This window comes from Sorex araneus, chromosome 1, assembly GCF_027595985.1.
Source record: "Sorex araneus isolate mSorAra2 chromosome 1, mSorAra2.pri, whole genome shotgun sequence".
In the NCBI taxonomy this organism is placed as follows: domain Eukaryota; kingdom Metazoa; phylum Chordata; class Mammalia; order Eulipotyphla; family Soricidae; genus Sorex; species Sorex araneus.
In genome coordinates, this window is record NC_073302.1 from 40,158,351 (window position 1) to 40,176,985 (window position 18,635).

An 18,635-nucleotide genomic window follows, 5' to 3' on the forward strand; every position below is an offset into this window, starting at 1 on the left:
GGACAAAGGGGAGGGTGGGTGGAGAACTGATGGACTGATTGGGCAGCTCACCCCGCCCTCCTAGGCAGGAGTCCCAGGTCAGGCCCGCACCACTCCGGGCAAGCTGCCCGAACCCCTTAGCACCTTCGATTCTCTTTGTCCAAGTGAAGCACTTGGCCTCAGATCTCCAGGAGCCCCTGGGACTTTTGGAAACTGAGCTCTTTGGGAAGGCTTGAGGCAGGAAGAGGATGGGGACCAGGAGGAAATTGAGTCTGCTCCCTCAGCCAGGTGATATCATAATGGGCAATGCCCAGCCTGCGGCGGGGTGGAGGGAGAAGCAGGATGTGGTAGGAGCAGGAAGACTGTGGGGGGAAGAAAATTGAGAGATCCTCCAAAGAAAGGGAGGAACTCATACAACAGCGAGCAGTTGCTGACTGTCTGGGGGAGACGGTTCTCACGGACATTTTCCAGGGGCCTTTGATTGGCAGAGCCCATTACAGCATCCCTAGGCCCTAATATGTTCCTCTTCTCACGTAAGACCAAGACCCCCATCAGCACCTACACTGATTCCTACAGAGTTCCTACCTCCATCAAAGAGGTCTACAAGGACCCATCTCTCCGCGTCTGGGAGGCCAATAAGTCTGTGACCAGGGTAAGTGGCTATCGGGAAGGGAAGACCGACCAGAGTGTGTGGTCCTTTGTGTCTGGATAACAGGCAATTAGGTATTTTCACATTTTTGTAGCCAGGAGCAAGCCCTGAGTATTGTCAGATGTAAACCCCAAAACCAAACTAAACTAAAATAAAAAGAATGCCAATTTATACATGTTTCAAACAAAATGCAAAATTATCAAAGCAGGCAAGTAAGGAGCAGCCTAGGTTTGGTCCCAATACCAAATGATCCCACAAGCACCACCAGGTCACCCCAAGTGACCCCTTAGCACAGAGTCAGAAGTAGCCCCAGTTAACTGCTGGGTGTGCCCCCCCCTAAAGAACACACTGAGGGTGTGAGGGTGATCTAGCTGCGACATCCATCACCTCAGTGATCACCAGGGTTGACTTGGCTGATCTGGCTGGCAAGGCAGAGGCCCCGGAGAGTCCCTCCCGAAGCCGCATGCTCGGTCAAGGACGGCCTTCCCCAGACACTGACCATTCTCTGGTCAAGGGTATTCCAGTCTCTGCGCTCCCCTGCTCGAACCTCCAAACAAACTCTCAAAACACTCAGGCAGGGGGATTGCACACAGTTTAAGTGTTAATAAAATGAAAGAAATTTTCCAGAACAAAAAATGAAAAAATTAAAATCAAAAGAAAAAATGAAATTTCCCAGAGTACAGCATAGAAAGACAAGGAGAAAATATGAAGAGAATACGAAGCATGAAAGAGAATGAGACGGGACACACTCATCTCATTGGATTCCCAGAGGAAGCAGCAAAGGAGAATAGGCATTATCCAATGAGAAAAAGGGCTCAAAGTTTCCAGAACTAAGGAAAGCAAGAAAAAATTCCCCATAAACACTTCTGCCAGTGAAACCACATCAAACCCAACTTAAGAGATGGCCTTCAAAACAGGCAGAGAGAAATTGTTTTCAGAGGCATCCTTTCAGGGACAAAAGGAAAAGACATTGATAGGCAAAACTAAAACTGAAATGTTTACTGCCATCAGAACTACAATAAAAGAACTTCCAAAGGCTTTCCTCTGGGAGAAGGAAGATCACAGAAGTATGATCTAAGGTGCAGAAAACAATGGTGAGCTGAGAAATGGGTGTGAGACACATTTAAAGTAAACACCATCCTTAAACAATAAGTACCATAATGCTTCTCGATTTGTGAAACTTAAAGAAAGAACCAAGATACTGGAGAATATCACGCTGGCTGAAAGAGAATAGAGTTTGGGCATCCTGTGATCCTCAGATTCGATGATGCTGTGTTTTTTAAGCCACCAACTAGCTGGAACTGCTCCTCACAGGAAGCCCTCCCCCAAGAGGCCACGAGAGAAAAGTGCACGTGATCTGGCAGCTTAAGTGTCTGAGCCACGCATTTCACTTGCTGAAGGCTGAAGTTGTGTCAAAGGTTCAGGACGTATCGGCTTGGACACGCAGCTGCTGCGTTCACCAGACAGGGATAGGGCAGTGTCTGGTCACGTTACAGCAGCCTGAGCTCCAGCTGGAAGCACCTTCTTCAGTTCCTCAGGGTGCATCTCCACACTGTCTCTTCCAGATCATCCCATCATCAACATCAGGAGCCATGAGGGGCTGGGGAGATAACCTGAAGGGCTGGAGCACATACCTGGCCCACACAAGGCCCCAACTTTGATCTCGGGCCCCTCATGACCCTCTGAGCACTTCCAGGAGTAGCCCTGGTGCCTCTGAAGACCTCTAGGGGTGGCCCTGGCGGCTCCCAGCACCCTGGTCTGTGTATGCTATAAGCCCATGCACAGGGCCTTCTGACCTGCATAGCCGTGCCAAGTATCCCTGCTCTGGGGCACAGGCAGGTTCTGTTCTTACTCTTGCCCTACTCTTACCCCAACCCTCTCCTTCCTGACTTCCACAAAGGCTGACCTCTTGCAACTTCAGGCTCAATAGAGAGAGTCAACAGTCGTGCAGAGTTCCTTGAGTTCCCACAGTTGTGAAATCTTTAATCCCCAGAGCAAATACCCTAGGCTGTGTCACTCTTAATGTTTTTGCTGCTTTGATCCAAAGTTGACTGGTTCGGATACAATAATGCAAAGCTGGGGCTACAGAGAAAGCGCAGTAGGTAAGGCGTTTGCTTTGCTTGTGGCCAACACAGGTTCGACTCCCGGCACCATATACATTCCCCCAAACCTCTCCAGAAGTGACCCCTGAGCACAGAGCCAGGAGTAATCCCTAAGCACTTCCAGGGTGGCCCACAAACAAAAAAACTAAAATCTGAATAAATTCATAAGCAAAAGACAAAAGAAACCTAATATTAAATACATACTTTTTGTTTGTCTTGCTTTTTGGGTCACATCTGGAGATGCTCAGGGGTTACTCCTGGCTCTGCACTCAGGAATTACTCCTCGCCGTGCTTGGGGGACCATAATGGGATGCTGGGAATGGAACCCGGGTCAGCCACGTGCAAGGCAAATGCCCTACCCACTGTGCTCCAGCCCCAAACACATACATTTTTTAGATGGATCCCCATATAAATGACAAAATTTCCACTCTCTGAGTAAATAATACTTTTTTTTTTTTTTTTTTTTTTAAAGAAAGGGCATGGGCTACAACTGGCAATGCTCAGGAGCTATTTCTGCCTCTGTGCTCAGTACTGACCCCTGGCGGTTCTCGGGGGACCATATGCAGTGCCAGGATTGAACCCAGGCCTTAACCCCTGTACTATCTCTTTGGCCCTACAAGTCTAAACTTGCATTGGGCCAGAGAAATAGCTAAATGGGCTAAGCACATGCCTACCACATAGGAGGCCTACATTTGATCTCCTGCTGCACATCGTCCCCTGAAAACCACGGGGGGAAGAGGGGCAGGGCTGGGGAATAGTACAAGGGTTAGGACACATACACATCATGCACCTTACCAAGTTCAGTTCCCAGCACTACATGATCCCTTGAGCCCCGCTGGGTGTGGCCTTGGAGGCCTCTAGTACCCCCAGAGTGACCCAGGTATCCTCACCACTGCAGGGCCTAAGCAGCACCACATCCTTGGGTCCTTGCACTGAACCAGTGGTGGCTGAGAATCCACAGTGGGACCCACAGGCCTTCTGAGCACCATTTTTGAGCCCCCCAAAACACAGACGTGCACACACACACACACACACACACACACACACACACACACACACATACACATACCCAACTACCAGTTGTGCCCCCAAACCAAAAAATAATAAATAAACTTGTATTCACCTAATACAAACATTAAAAGAAGAAACATAAAATCCAGCTAATAATATTCTAACATGCCTCAGTTCCTGAGAGATGTAAAACAGTGATACACAAAAAGAAAATCTCTAAAATACTTGAAAACATTTTAAATATTACAAACATAAATATTTTGAAAACTTGATTTAACATTAATAGAAATAGACATTGAAGCAGCAGAACACTATAAAAAAAATTTACCAAGTAGTCCTGGGATGCATGCTCTCGTTCCATTCCCAGTACCAGATGTTTCCCTAGCACCTCGTAGCCCCTGAGCACCATGGGGTATAGGAATGGCACTGTAGATCATTTATGAGGTACCAGCTAGTATATCAAAATGCAACCTTCACAGAATTCAAGTAAATATCTTCATACAAATTCCTGACTCTAACCTTAAGGTAACTAAATTACAGATCAAACAAAAGTAAGATATGCAAAATTACCTTAGGTTGAATACAAAGTATGCCATTCTAAAGAACAGGTCAAATTTATTAAAATGAAAAAAGACTCAGAATGGAAAAGGCTGCATGTTGAAGCTGTGGAGTGTAGCAGAGGTTGAGAGAAAAGACGATGAACCTAAATGCTTGTCAGAGGGAAAAGTTGCAATGAGCTAAAAATATTTAAATGCTGACATTTAAATTCTTAAATCAAACTTATGAATTTGGGATAAAAAGTACAGTAAATGAAAAGAATGTCGAAGAATATAAATAATAAAAATAAGAAAAAAATCAACGAATTAGAAAGTAAAGATTCAACAAGATCAGGCAAAAGTATTGCTTCTTTGGGGGCCTAAGATAGAGGTGGTGAGGCACTTATCTTGCATGCAGCTGGCCCTGGTACCATATATTGTCCCTGAAACACTGCCAGGAGTGATCCTTGAAAACAGAGCCAGGAGTAATCCCTGAGTACCACTGGGTGTGTCCACAACCACCCCCCTCCAAAAAAAAAAGTTGATTCTTTGGGACCGAAGACCGAAGGGATGGTTCAGTGGTTAGTGCACCTGCCTGAGGCCATGAGTCCTATCTCAGTGCTGCCCACATATGTCACTTCAAGCAACTCCTTTTTCTAGAATGTATGGTGTCACAACAGTGTGTGCACACCAAAACTAAAATGCATCACCCTATGTGGGCCAAATACAGACTAGAGACTGAACACAATGGCCACTCAACACCTTTATTGCAAACCACAACACCTAATCAGAGAGAGAGAACAAAAGGGAATTCCCTGCCATAGTGGCAGGGTGGGGTGGGGGGAGACGGGACTGGGGAGTGGGGGAGGGATGTTGGGTTTACTGGTGGTGGAGAATGGGCACTGGTGAAGGGATGGGTTATCGAACTTTGTATGGGGGAAACATGAGCACAAAGATGTATGGATCTGTAACTGTACCCTCACGATGACTCTCTAATTAAAAATAAACTAATAAAAAAATGTAAAAAAAATAAATAAAATGCATCACCCTAAAAATAATGATAAATAAAATTCACTAGCCCAACAATATAGCACAGCGGTAGGGCATTTGCCTTGCACACAGCCAACCTGGGTTCGATTCCTCCGCTCCTCTTACAGAACCCAGCAAGCTACCAAGAGTATCTCGCCCGCACAGCAGAGCCTGGCAAGCTACCCGTGGCATATTCGACATGCCAAAAACAGTAATAGCAAGTCTCACAAAGGAGACATTACTGGTGCCCACTCGAGCAAATCGATGAGCAACGGGATGACAGTGACAGTGACAGCCCAACAAAGCACCACAAATCCAGAGCCAGGATTAAGCCGCATGTGAATGTGAATGCCACAAGCAAGTATGTACGACCCCTGGTCATCATAGCCATGATAACAACAAAGAGAAAGGAAGAAAAAACAAAGTGGTACTCTGGTAAGATTCATAAAATGCACAAATGTCTGAACAACTTTCAAAGAAAGAGCAGTGATAAGTAAACAAAAAAGTCATAACGATGAATCTAGCAGAAGGCAGGATGAGGGGGCTGGAGAGATCGCCTAGTGGGTAAGGCACTTGACGTACACGCAGATGACTTGGGCTTGATCTTCAACATCCCATATAATCCCCCACACCCCGCCAGAAGTGATCTCTGAGCCAGAGTCCTCTTTAAGCCCTGAGTATAATCAAATGTGACCCAAATACAAAAAAAAAGGAAAATATACTAAGAATGTTTTGGATAACATTCACTTGTATCACTTGTCATCCCGTTGATTTTCGATTTGCTTGAGAGGGCGCTCATAACGTCTTCATTCATCCCTGTTGTGTGCTAGTGTAGCCCAATGGTATCTGCTCACTCCAGGAACACGAAGAGTTGGATAACATTATTGCTGGGAATAGGGTCTTTGAACAGCTCGAGCTGCTCCTGGCTTGGTGTTCAGGAACTGCTTCTGGCAGTGCTCAGGGGTCACTCCTGAGTGGTACTTAGGAGACCACAAGCAGTGCCAGAGAACGACCTGGAGTGGGCAACATGCACAGTAAGTGCCCCACCCCTGTGCTATCTCTCTAGTCCCTCTCATTCTTTTTTTTTTTTTAATTGAATCACGGTGAGATACACAGTTACAAGGTAGTTCAGGATTGGGTTTCAGTCATATAATGTTTCAAGATCGGTCCCTTCACCAGTGTATGTTTCCCACCACCAGTTTCTCCAGTTTTTCTCTGTCTCCCCACCTGCCTAGCACTTTTCTTCTCTCTCTCTCTCTCTTGCTCTCTCTTCTCTCTCTTTCTCCCTCTCTCTCTCTCTCTCTTATCGTGCAGAAGGTGTTCTACCCTAAGAAACAAGATGGAAAGAAAATTTTCCAAACTGCCATTATTTATAGATGATAGTTATATGTACAGAACCCATAGATCATTAGAATATGGGTATTTACAATGGAATGGTGAAAGATTAAAAACTTAGGGATATTGCTCACTGGTAAAGTTCATACTTGGGATGTCTGATATGGATTTGATCATACATGCAAAGACTCTGGATTTGATCCCCAGAACCACAACCCAACAAAGTCACACTTTTTACATGAGCAAATATTTAGAAAGCACAATATAAAGTATATATTCTATCAACAAAAAGATAAGTAGAAATAAATCTAAACTTTGAGAAACTATGGACAGTATTATAAAACTTTGAATATTTTTGTGGGGATGGAGCCACACCCAGCGATGCTCAGGGTTTACTCCGGACTCTATACTTAGGGATCATTCCTATGCCAGGGATTTAACCAGGGTCAGACACATTCAAGAAAATGCCTTAACCCTTGTACTATCCCTCCAGCCCCAGAATATGGTTTTTTTTAATGCTAACCTTTATGGAGGACAGAATTTGAATAAACAGCTAAAACACAACTGAAGAAGAGGCCTTGTCTGATCAGATATTAATATTTACTGTAATGCTATTGAAATTCAGAAGGCATAGTTTTAGTATAGTATAGAATAGTTAATGGAATAAAACATTTTGATTTACATAATATGGGAAATTTATACAACAGAAATCATTGACAGTAGAGCAATGGAATGCAATACATCAGGTTTGGGTGGCATTACAAATCTGTGGATTAAGAAAAGCTATTTAAAACTATTTGGTGAGACAATTATTTATCCACATGAATAAAAAAATTGATTCCTAATTCACAAAAGACACAGAAAGCAATTACTAACAGATTAAAAGCTCAAATAAAAGCTCAAAAGAAAGTTATTTTGTATATATTTCAACAAAAAAATTAAGGATTTTATCCCAATTATGTTGGAGTATGAATGAGTTTCCTAAACAAAAGCCCTACAAAAAAAGAAGAGATTAATAAACTCAGCAATGTTAAAATTAAGAACTTCTGGTGATCTAAAATCATAAACCAAGGACTGAAGAGATAGTATAGTAGGAAAGATGCTTGCCTTATACACGGCTGATCCAGGTTTGATCCTGGGCACCTTATATGGTTCCACCACATCCCACCAGGAGTGAGTCCTGAGCACAGAGCCAGGAGTAAGCCCTGACTTTTATGGGGTGTAAGCCTCCTCCATAAAAGAAAAAAAAGTTGGAAAGGAGTCTCTTTTGAGGGATTTGTTCAGATTTTTAAAAGATCTATAGAGGGCTAAGGCAATAATACAGCAGGTAGGTGCTTGCCTTCCATACAGGCAACCCAGGTTTGATCCCCAAGACCACATATGGTCCCCCGAGCCCACCAGGAATGATTTCTGAGTGAAGAACTAAGAGTAATAATCCCTGAGCACGTACCAGGTGCGGCCCAGAAACCCCCAAAATTAAAAGATCGACAGAGACTGACAGTTTGGAAAAACAGATGACCCGTTGCTCATGGTTGACAAAATCCTACCCAGAGTGCAAGACTTCCAGCAAGATGCTTCAGCCTCTTCCTCATTAACATGAGAAGACAGTACAAAGTTTACAGGCAGCTGAAGAAAGCTTCCAACAGATGATGTGTGCTGCTTCTGACCATTTATGTGTGGTGTGTGTGTGTGTGTGTGTGTGTGTGTGTGTGTATGCACATACATATGCAGCTGGCTGGGAGTCTGAGAGCGTATCTGGGTGTCTGGACATGTGCATGTTTGTGTGTATGTAAGGCTCATCAACAACAAGACGAGTGATGGGTTCCTCCACCCACAGAACTCATCCACAGAACAAGATTTCAGCTGCATTCCATGCATCCAAGAAATTCCTCACTTGAGGCTGTTTCCAAGATGGTGGGAGCACCAGAAGATGCGGGTTCTCAGCCCAGCCTAGAGTGAAACTCTGCTCTTTCAATCATAAAGGGGAACTGTGTGTGGTAGTGTGATAGTGTCCCGGGTCCCCAGTGCCCGCTGTGAGCACACTCTTCCTATTGTCTTTACCAGGTGCTTCAGCCCTGTGATCTTTCACTGTAGCTGCCTGCAGGGCCGATGGTACTACAACTAACTTTCCAATCTGCCCTTAGCTGAGGACAAGGAGGTCCCAAAAGGAAGACTGGATTGGCATCCCACCGTTTGCCCTCCAAGAAGTGATGGGATATGAGGTGAAGTCCAAAAAGCAAGGGGAACCCTGAGTACCACCAGAAGTGGCCCCTAAACACAGTCAGGAATGAGCACCTCAAGGTGTAATCTCAAATATATATATATATATATGTATATATGTACATTTATATATATTTACTTATAAATATATATAAGATATATATGAGAAAAGTTTTTATCTTGGGACTGAAGAAATAGTACAGGGTTTAAGATGCTTGCCTTGCGATCAGCCAAATCCCCTTGATCCCCAACACTACATACAGTCCTAGAGCACCACCAGAAGTGATCTCCAAGCACAGAACCAATAGAGCCAGGAGTAAGCCCTGAGAAACACCATGCTTGACCCAAAAGCAATGTTTAAGAAGTAGGAACGGGGGGAGGGGGCAGGAGCGATAGCACAGCAGGTAGGGCATTTGCCTTACACGCGGCCGATCTGGGTTTGATTCCCAGCATCTCATATGGTCCCCTAACCACGGCCAGGAGTAATTTCTGAGTGCGTGAGCCAGGAGTAAACCCTGTGCATCGCCAGGTGTGACCCAAAAACAACAACAAAAAAAGTAGGAACAGGGCTTAAACAAAACCTCAGTTCAGCTAAAAGATCAATATAGAGAGAGTATCACAACAAAGTGGATGCTGGTGACAGGTTAGACCATGGCAGGATCAGGGTCAACATGGAATTGGGATTGGTATGTGTGTGGGTATTGGTGTGTGTGTGTGTGTGTGTGTGTGTGTGTGTGTGTGTGTGTGTGTGCGCGCGCACCACACCTGGTGGTACTCAGGATTTACTCCTGGCTCTGCAATCAGGGATGACTCCTAGCAGGATACAGGGGATTTAACCAAGGTTGACCACATGCAAGGCAAGGGGCCCTTCTGCTATACAATTGCCCTGGCCCCAGAAAATTCAATTTTATGAAGTAGGTACCTGCCCCCAGGTAGTACCTACTGCCCTTTGCCTCTTTCAAGGCACCAAGTACAGAGAGCCTTTCCTGTCTAAAATATATGCAGAAGGACTCATCTGTGGAATATAAAGTAACAGAATGGGAGACTACCACCCAAGAATAGTAGAGATAAGGACCAGGAGTTTTGTTTTTTTTTTTAATATTTTATTAGAGAATCACTGTGATGTACAGTTACAAACTTATGAACTTTTGTGTTTGCATTTCACTTATACAGTGATCGTTTACCCATCCCTCCACCAGTGCCCATTGACCTCCACCAATGATCCCAGTATCCCTCTCACCACCACCACCCCATCCCCCACCACCCCACCCTGCCTCTGTGGCAGGGCATTCCCCTTTGTTCTCTCTCCTTTTGGGTGTTGTAGTTTGCAATAGAGGTATTGAGTGGCCATCATGTTCGGTCTATAGTCTACTTTCAGCTCGCATCTTCCAACCTGAATGGGTCCTCCCAACATCCTCTACTTGGTGTTTCCTTCTCTATCTGAGCTGCCTTTTCCCCGAGCATGTGAGGCCAGTTTCCAAGCTGTGGGGCAGACCTCTTAATCCTTGTCTCTATAACTCTTGGGTGTTAGTCTCCCACTATGTTATTTTATATTCCACAGATGAGTGCAATCTTTCTTTGTCTATCCCTCTCTCTCTGACTCATTTCACTTAACATGATACTTTCCATGTAGATCCACTTATATGCAAATTTCATGACTTCACCTTTTCTAACAGTTGCATAGTATTCCATTGTGTAAATGTACCAACGTTTCTTTAACCAATCATCTGTTCTTGGGCACTCGGGTTTTTTCCAGATTTTGGCTATTGTAAACAGTGCTGCAATGAACATGTCATTGCAAATGCAACAAATGCAGATGTCATTTCTACTATGCCTTTTTGCCTCTCCAGGATATATTCCCAGGAGTAGTATTGCTGGGTAAAATGGGAGCTCAATTTCTAATTTTTAAGAATCAGGACCAGGAGGTTTGCTCCACGGCTTGGAAGCCGGCCTCACATGCTGGGGGAAAAGGCAGCTCAGCTAGAGAACAGACCACCAAGTAAAGGGTTTTTGGAGAACACGCCTCGTGTTGGGAGATGCATGCCAAAAGTAGACTATAGACCGAACACAATGGCCACTCAATACCTCCCTCTATTGCAAACCACAACACCCAAACTGAGAGAGAGAACAAAAGGGAATGCCCTGCCACAAAAGTGGGGTGGGTAGTGGGAGAGATACTGGGATCATAGGTGGTAGAGAATGGGCACTGGTGGAAGGATTGGTAATTGATCATTGTACGACTGAAATGCAAGCAGGAAAGCTTGTAAGTATGTAACTGTACCTCACGGTGATTCGCTAATAAAAAAATAAATAAAAATTAAAAATTAAAAAAATATATATGCAGAAGGTGGCCAGTTCCCCAGGGCAGGGCTATGCTGAGGTCGAGGCCCAGATTCTTCTAGGGGTCCAGTGTTCCATACGTGTAGACCCAGGTCCTGCTCCCCTGGTCGCACTGTCTGGAAGGGAGAGAAAAGGAATACCAGCTTAAAGATCACCCAGTCTGGGTCAAGGAAATATCACAGTGGGTAGGGTCTTTTCCTTGTGTGTGGCCAACCCAGATCCAATCCCTGGCACCACCAACCAATAAATAAACAAACAAAAAAAAAACTCCTAGTCAAGGAAAGGAAAGGACAGAAGTGCTCCTTGACAGAAGTGAGAACACAAGACTGAGGGCAAACGCCTGCCTCCAAGAGAGTGATTCAAAGGGAAGACCAATGGGGAGTGGGGAAAGGCTGGCATGGGGCCCCTGCTGGTAGAAGGGAGAGGGGCTGGGAGACCCACCTGCCTTGACTCTCTAGGACCTCCTGGATCTATGTGTGGCAGAACCCCAGTGCTGGGTGTGTCTTCCCTGAGCCTATTCCTCTCCTCTTCACTTGTCTAGGGCCTTACTCAGCGCAGGCAGCAGCCGGAGTGTTCAAACACAGCTCTGCAGAGGATGGTGAACTGCACTGTGCAGGACTACCCCTATAAAGATTCTTTCACAGGCCACCCCTACTTTCCTGAGAAATATTGGATCTCTCCATTGGCAGGTAGGGTTCACTGTTTTTTGTTTTGTTTTGGTTTGGTTTTTTTTTTCTTTTTGGGTCACACCTGGTGATGCACAGGGGTTACTCCTGGCTTTACATTCAGGAATTACTCCTGGCAGTGCTCAGGGGACCATATGGGACGCTGGGAATCGAACCCAGGTCGGCCATGTGCAAGGCAAACACCCTACCCGCTGTGCTATTGCTCCAGCCCCAGGTAGGGTTCACTGTTCACCCACTCTAACTCCAGAGAGCAGCCCCCAGGAGTCATCCTCAATCTGAAGCCAACTGAGATCTGTTTTATCTTTTTTATTTTAAAAGGCACAGTATGTCTTCACAGCTCTTAGTGGAGCTAGAAACTATCTTCAAAAAATAATTATAAGGGGGTTGAAGAGTAATACACTTGTAGGGCTATGCACAGCCCGGGTTCAATCCCCAGCATCCCAGATGGTCTCCCAGCACCACCAAGAGTGATTCCTGAGTGCAGGTTCAGGATTAACCCCTTAGCATAGTTGGGTGTGTCCCTACCTCCCCACCCCCACCCCCACAAAGAAAAACCCAGAACATCAAATGGTAAATAACTTCCCTCAAAAGACACAGTCCTAGAAAAGAGGAAGGTTCAATAAGAAGGAGGAAGAGAAGGCCCCCGAGCACCGCTGGGTGTGCAACCTGAAAAATATCTCACAAGTCTATGAGGGAGAATGTAGCTACCTGCTATTAACAAAATTCAATAGAATTAAATAAATGAATTCACCCAGCTAATACCTTGCTGCAGAGCTGAACTGTGCAATAGTGTCACACCCCCATCCTTCCCCCACACCTCCTGAAAAGTCCATACTTATTATCATGACTTTAATTGTCTCCTCCTTAAGACCCTGTAGAACTAAAGGGGGCTTGGGGGTGGGGGGTGGTGCAGGATAGGATCAAGTAATTTTAAGAAGGCAAAATAAGCAAACATTGGGGCCAGAGAGATAGTACAGCAGATAGGGCATTTGTCTTGCACACGGCCGACTTGGGTTCGATCCCCAATATCCTTTATGGTCCCCCAAGCACCGCCAGGAGTAATTCCTGAGTGCAGAATCAGGAGTAGCCCCTGAGCACCATTGGGTATGGCCCAAAAAGCAAAAAAAACTAAAACAAAAACAAAACAAGCAAACACTGGAGTACAGTTGTGGAAGATGAGCATGAAGAAGGAATTAGGGGAAAATTTATTTCTAAGTTTGCAGAGACAGAGAGAGTAGTGCTGTAGTGAAAAGTGATGCTCTAAGAGGAACCTGAGAAACCAAGGCATAAATGGGGTGCATCTCAGAAGCTAAGGCAGAAAGGGGGGGCACCTCAATGTCTAAGACAAGTGTTGGGACACAGTGTGCTTGTCTGGCTTGAGATGAGTGAGAGTCCAGTTCTGAGCCGGGATCAGAGGAGAAACATGTTGGGGGCATGGGAGTCACAGATGCTAGAGTAAAGGAAGACAGAACACTATATGACCTCTCCACCCCTATGATTGATCAAGCTAACAGATGCTCCCCAAACTACCAATGGGAAGACCAGTACAAGCCCTGGAGGATGGAGCCTTCCTACTACACCAGCTGGAACAACAGATACCTCACACCCCTTCCCCAGCTGCCCAAGGTAACACCTCACCCTGCACACACCTCCAGGCTCTGGGACATGCACCCTTTGCTTTCCAAACGGCAGTGAATGAGATGTCATGTTGTTGGCATTTCACCCCTTTCCCCTCATCCTGTTCTTTCCCACTGGTGAAACTCAGATCTATACTTTCTAGGGAGTCCAGGAGTTGGGTTTTGCCGAGAACCCCCTGCATCCCGATCTCTGGGACTGGGCTCCTGGGCCCCTGGGTCCTTTGACAGGGCCTTGTGGGAGGACAGGCCTTGCCTGCACACCTTGACCTGTCCCCCTTCTACATGGTCCAGCCCAAGCATCCAGGGTCTCCTGCTGCGCAATCCTTATTTGTTTCTTTGGGGGCCATACCTAACTGTGCTCAGGACTTACTCCTGGCTCTGCACTCAGGGATCACTCTTGGTGGGTCTCCAGGTACCACACTGCGAACTGGGATTGAATTTAGGTCAAGCTGTGTGCACAACAACGCCCTGCCTGCTGCACTATTGCTCCAGCCCCCAGGATCTTATCCCAAGGTCAAATGATCCTGTAAAACAGACAGGAACCTTCAGAGGAGAAAGGAGCTGTCCTCCACAGTCCTAAAGGAGGATCAGAGGGCGAATCTAAGACCAAGGCTGGGGTTCTTAACTGTAGAGTGGCTGAAGTCTACTCAGAAATTTTCATAAGGGGCTGGAGTGACAGTACAGTAGGTAGAGGGTTTTCCTTGCATGCATGACAACTGGAATCTGACCCCTGGCACCCCCTGGGATCCCCTGGCACCCCCTGGGATCCCCCAGCTCCCCAGAGCCCAGAGCCAGGAGTAATCTGTGAACACAATTGGGAGTGGCCTGAAAATTTAAAAATAAATTTGTAAGTGTCCAAATGATTCGGTGGGTACGCAATATTGAAAGCGTATTTTAGAGACCTCTTGACAGTCAAGTAGATCAAGAGAGGGGTCAAAGGAAAGGCAAACACTTAGGCCAGATGGTCACTTGGCTGCGTTCCAGACACTTTCTAGCTCTCATTGCAATGAGCACTTCAACCCTCCTACCCCACCCGCTAGCCCCCATAGGAGGAGTAAATGCAAATCCCAGCAGCCCTCCCAAATTCTGAGAGCCTCGGAGGATTGGTGGGCATCTCGCTGGCGCTGAGGCTGCAGCCTATATCGGGAATGGATGCTCCGGAAGGGGAAAGTCTTGGCGGTCAGAGATTGAACAAGCTTGCTGTGCTGGTTGCAGATACCAGGGATGGAGACGAGTGGAGGAATGCTGGAGGAGTGTCCCTGTAGACCCGAGCGATTCAGTCCTTGCGGTAATGGATGTGCAGCGGTGGAGAGGAGCGGGGGACACGGGGCGGGGGGGGGGGCGCGCTCGGGACATGGGACCTGGAGGTGGTGGGCGGGAAACGGGCTGGACGCTGAGGGCCCTACAGAGTGTAACCTTGTCTCTTGTCCTTTTTTTTTTTTTTTTGGTCTGTCTCTGCCCCTGCCTGCCTCGTCCTTTTCCTGTGGCTCTAGGTCTGGACCTTCAGTACTCTCTGAGGCCTTGTGCCTCAGAGAACCAGGTGATGGCGAACATGATGCACTCGCTGTCCCGGTACCAGCCGCTGCCGCAGATCTCACCGCGATACGGCTGCCTTGACCCACTCCGGGGTCGCATGCCTTACCAGGGCTATGAAAGTTCTTGTTCTGGACGCCACTACTGTCTGCGTGGGATGGATTACTTAGTTACCGAGGACCCCTGCAGCGAGACCAGTCGGCAGTCACTGCGCCCTCAACAACCGATTGTAAGGTCTGCGGGACCCGGCAGGAGCGCGCCGCCAGTCCCGCCCATGGTCCCGCCCCCAGAACCGGTCCCACCCTCGGCCCCGCCCCAGAACCCAGCCCCGCCCACGACTCCACCCCTGGTATCCAGCCACGCCCATCACTCTGCCCCCAGATCCAGTCTCGCTCCGGCCACCCGCACGCCCATGGCCTCGCTCCCAGAGCAGGCCCCACCCTCGGTCTCGCCCCCAAACCCAGTCCCGCTCATGACTCCACCCCTGGGGTCCAGCCACGCCCAGGGCTCCGCCCCAAAAACCCAGCCCCGCCCCGACCAGCCACGCCCAGAACTCCTGCCCAGCCAGCTACGCCCAGGGCTCCGCCCGCAGAACCCCGTCCCGCCTACCACCAGCCAAGTTTAGAGCTCCGCCCCCAGAACCTCGTCGCGCCCACAACCAACCACGCTCAGGACTCTGCCCCCAGAACCTCGCGCCCTCTAATCACGCCCCAGGACACTGCCCTAGGGTCCAGTCCCAGATCCGCTAAGCACTCGCCACCCGCCTCGCGTCTGGCTCCTTAAGTCCCTTTTGCCAGACCCTACTCCCCGGCCCGCCCGCTCTGCCATGCACGCACTCCCTGTCCAGTGTCGGAGCCCACCTCTGAAGCTAGAGAACATGCGCTTAGAGTCCTTTACATTTTCTCCTGCATTGGGTTCAAAGTTATCCTGATTCTTGTATCTCTTCTGGAGGTCCTGCCGAAAGGGTTGTGTTTTCTTTCTTTTTTGAGAAAGACAGTCCTCACCGCCCCCCCCCCCCCACACACACACATACACACATCCCTGCATACCCGTGGCATCCCATTCATACTCCCGCAGGAGCTCTTACCTGGGCACCCGGCTCTGGGCAATGCAGGTTCTAGTCTGCAGAGTCATGCGTCCTCAGAATTGTGCTGTGGATAAAGCGCAGGGCTACGGCCAGGTGCTAAGTGAGCAAGGAAGTGGGGGCATGACCAGTGGGACCCTGAGCTCCCCAGAGCCCACACCACTACGAGGTAGACAGCCTCACTAGTTAGTGCCGAGAAACGCAGGCGGGAGCGCTCTGCCCCAGACCGCGGTGCAGCCTTGTCCAGGCACTTGGCGGCTCTGAGAGTGGTGAGTGGGAGAGGTGCAAAGTCAGTGTTAGTCTCGACATGATGGGGCAGGCCCTGAGCCTCACCCCAATCCCATGGCAATCCCCCTACCCTTCCCAAGGCCGAGAAAGCCTGAATTGCTGTGTGAGATCAGGTCTTATGCTTCACGCAGAAGTGGGAGCGAGAGAAAAGTGCTTGAAAATCAAAGAGGTCCCTAGTTCTGGAATAATTACCTTCCCACGCGAGGATGGGGTAAGGGACTACCAAGACCTTAACAATTAAACCTGACCCTGCTCAAAGTTTGGCTTGCTCTAGGCACTCCCCCACTGACTTTTAGTGGGGTGTGGGGAGGTGACAGTGGGCACAGAAATGACTCTTGGGGCGCTCTGATTCCGGGTCTAGGTAGGGTATGGAAACCGGACACCAAAAGACCCAACCCCTCTCCCTGACCCACTGTTTCCTCTTCCAGGAGTATATCACCGTACGATCACCGGCCCGGAATGCAGTGTGCTGTTCTGACGCCCCCGCCGTCATTCTTCCCTTGTCCCAATCTTAAGTAAGTCTAGTGCTCGCCTACCTAGACGCGCGCTTGCAAGCGCTGGGGAGGGAGGTCACGTGGTTCTCCAGGGCCCTGGCGCCAGGTGTTTTGATCACTGTCCGCTGTTATGCACGGGTGGAAGAGGACACCAGGGGGCGCTAGTATCATGGGGCTAGTATTAAAGTTGACAAAGAAATGGTGGACACTGTGAGTTTGAGGGGCTCTAGGTTGGCCGTGGGAATTAGAATCAAGATATTAGATATTGGGGCTGGAGCGATAGCACAGTGGGTAGGACGTTTGCCTTGCACACGGGTTCGAGTCCCAGCATCCCATATGGTCCCCTGAGCACCACCAGGGGTAATTCCTGAGTGCATGAGCCAGGAGTAACCCCTATGCATCGTCAGGTGTGACCCAAAAAGCAAAGGTGGTTAGTTTCAGGGCTTGAGGGTAAAAATAAAAAGGCGGGGCTGGAGCAATAGCACAGCGGGTGGGGCATTTGCCTTGTACTCAACCGACCTGGGTTCAATTCCCAGTATCCCATATGGTCCCCCAAGCACCGCCAGGAGTAATTCCTGAGTGCATGAGCCAGGAGTAACCCCTGTGCATCGCCAGGTGTGACCCAAAAACAAAAAACAAAACAAAGAAGTCAATGCTAGGGAGCTGGTACTTAGATTGAGAAGTTTAACCTGAGGTCAGATCATCAGTGTTGGGACAAAATGTTGGGTTTGGGCTAAGGTTGGAAGTGAAAGTTGGAATCAGAAGTGCGATGGTCCAAAAGGGTTTCTGTCTCTCCTCCACAGATGGGAAACAAGTCATTTCGAGAAGACCGGTGGTGCAGAGAAAGACAACTATGTAATTCATCCTGAGTTTACATCAGAGATCTATCCTGATGGCTGTTAGAACCCAAGGCTGGTGGGAACAAAGGGGTGGAGAAATAAATACTCTTTACTCCAATGTATCCTTACCAGCAGTGTCCTTACAGCTGCTGCTGTGTTCTAACCCAGCGGGATCCCAAAGTATCAGTTACTTATGCCCCTGCCCAACCCCCTCAACTGAGATGTACTTTTTCAAAGTCCCTGAGCCCTTCCACCCCTCATCTTATAGGAGTGTTCTAAGGGGTCTCCAGACACCTAACAGCGGGCCTGTCCCCAGCTAGCATCCTCTACCCTTCCACCTCAGAGCCCTAACTAATGGGTTCACCTTTCCTTGCAAGGAGGACCTATCTACCCCCTCTCTCCCCACCCATGCCCAGAAGGCCTACTGGTTGACATTTCAATAATTCCCAAATGAGATGCCCCCCTCATCCTCTTATCTCTGTGAACCCCAAATCCTCCATTCTGTGGCCAGAGTCCAAAGTTCTCATCTGTTTCCAGAATGAATGTTCAGAGTCCTCCCCATCTATATTAATATTTTTGCTCTCTCCCCCCAGCCCTAGTCAAAGGGGTTCAAACATCATTTTGGAGTGTTTGTTGACCAAGAAATTCAAATGACAAAACAAAACCGCATTTCTCTGTCCGTCAGGAAGCCAAGGATGAGATATTTTGTAATCACGGACATCGCCAATATTTTTCCACTCCACTTCTGGGGTAGGGCGACAGGTATATGGTGGGTCACACCCACATTCTCTCTACAGGGTGGAGGTGAGCGCTGGTGGAAAGCCCCTTTCTCGAGAGTCCTTGATGGAATCGGCACTGCACTGAGATTCTGAG

General features: G+C 48.0%; 1 protein-coding gene across 1 annotated transcript; it reads left to right on the top strand.

Moving 5' to 3' along the window:
* The first annotated feature begins 108 nt into the window (after window positions 1–108).
* On the top strand, window positions 109–17,850 carry C1H9orf24 (chromosome 1 C9orf24 homolog). The gene is made up of 7 exons (XM_055124008.1): window positions 109–631; window positions 11,743–11,890; window positions 13,395–13,513; window positions 14,740–14,812; window positions 15,018–15,291; window positions 16,858–16,944; window positions 17,727–17,850. Exons 1-7 carry the CDS (start codon window positions 497–499, stop codon window positions 17,824–17,826), a joined length of 936 nt encoding a protein of 311 aa, XP_054979983.1. The 5' UTR covers window positions 109–496; the 3' UTR covers window positions 17,827–17,850.
* Window positions 17,851–18,635: the final 785 nt, after the last annotated feature.

Bases quoted from the DNA above. Each gene is read 5' to 3' on its own strand.
- C1H9orf24 (XM_055124008.1), top strand. From the start codon at position 497: ATGTTCCTCTTCTCACGTAAGACCAAGACCCCCATCAGCACCTACACT. The intron at 13,514-14,739 runs GTAACACCTCAC...TGCTGGTTGCAG, and splicing joins CCCTTCCCCAGCTGCCCAAG to ATACCAGGGATGGAGACGAG. The intron at 15,292-16,857 runs GTCTGCGGGACC...TTCCTCTTCCAG, and splicing joins CCTCAACAACCGATTGTAAG to GAGTATATCACCGTACGATC.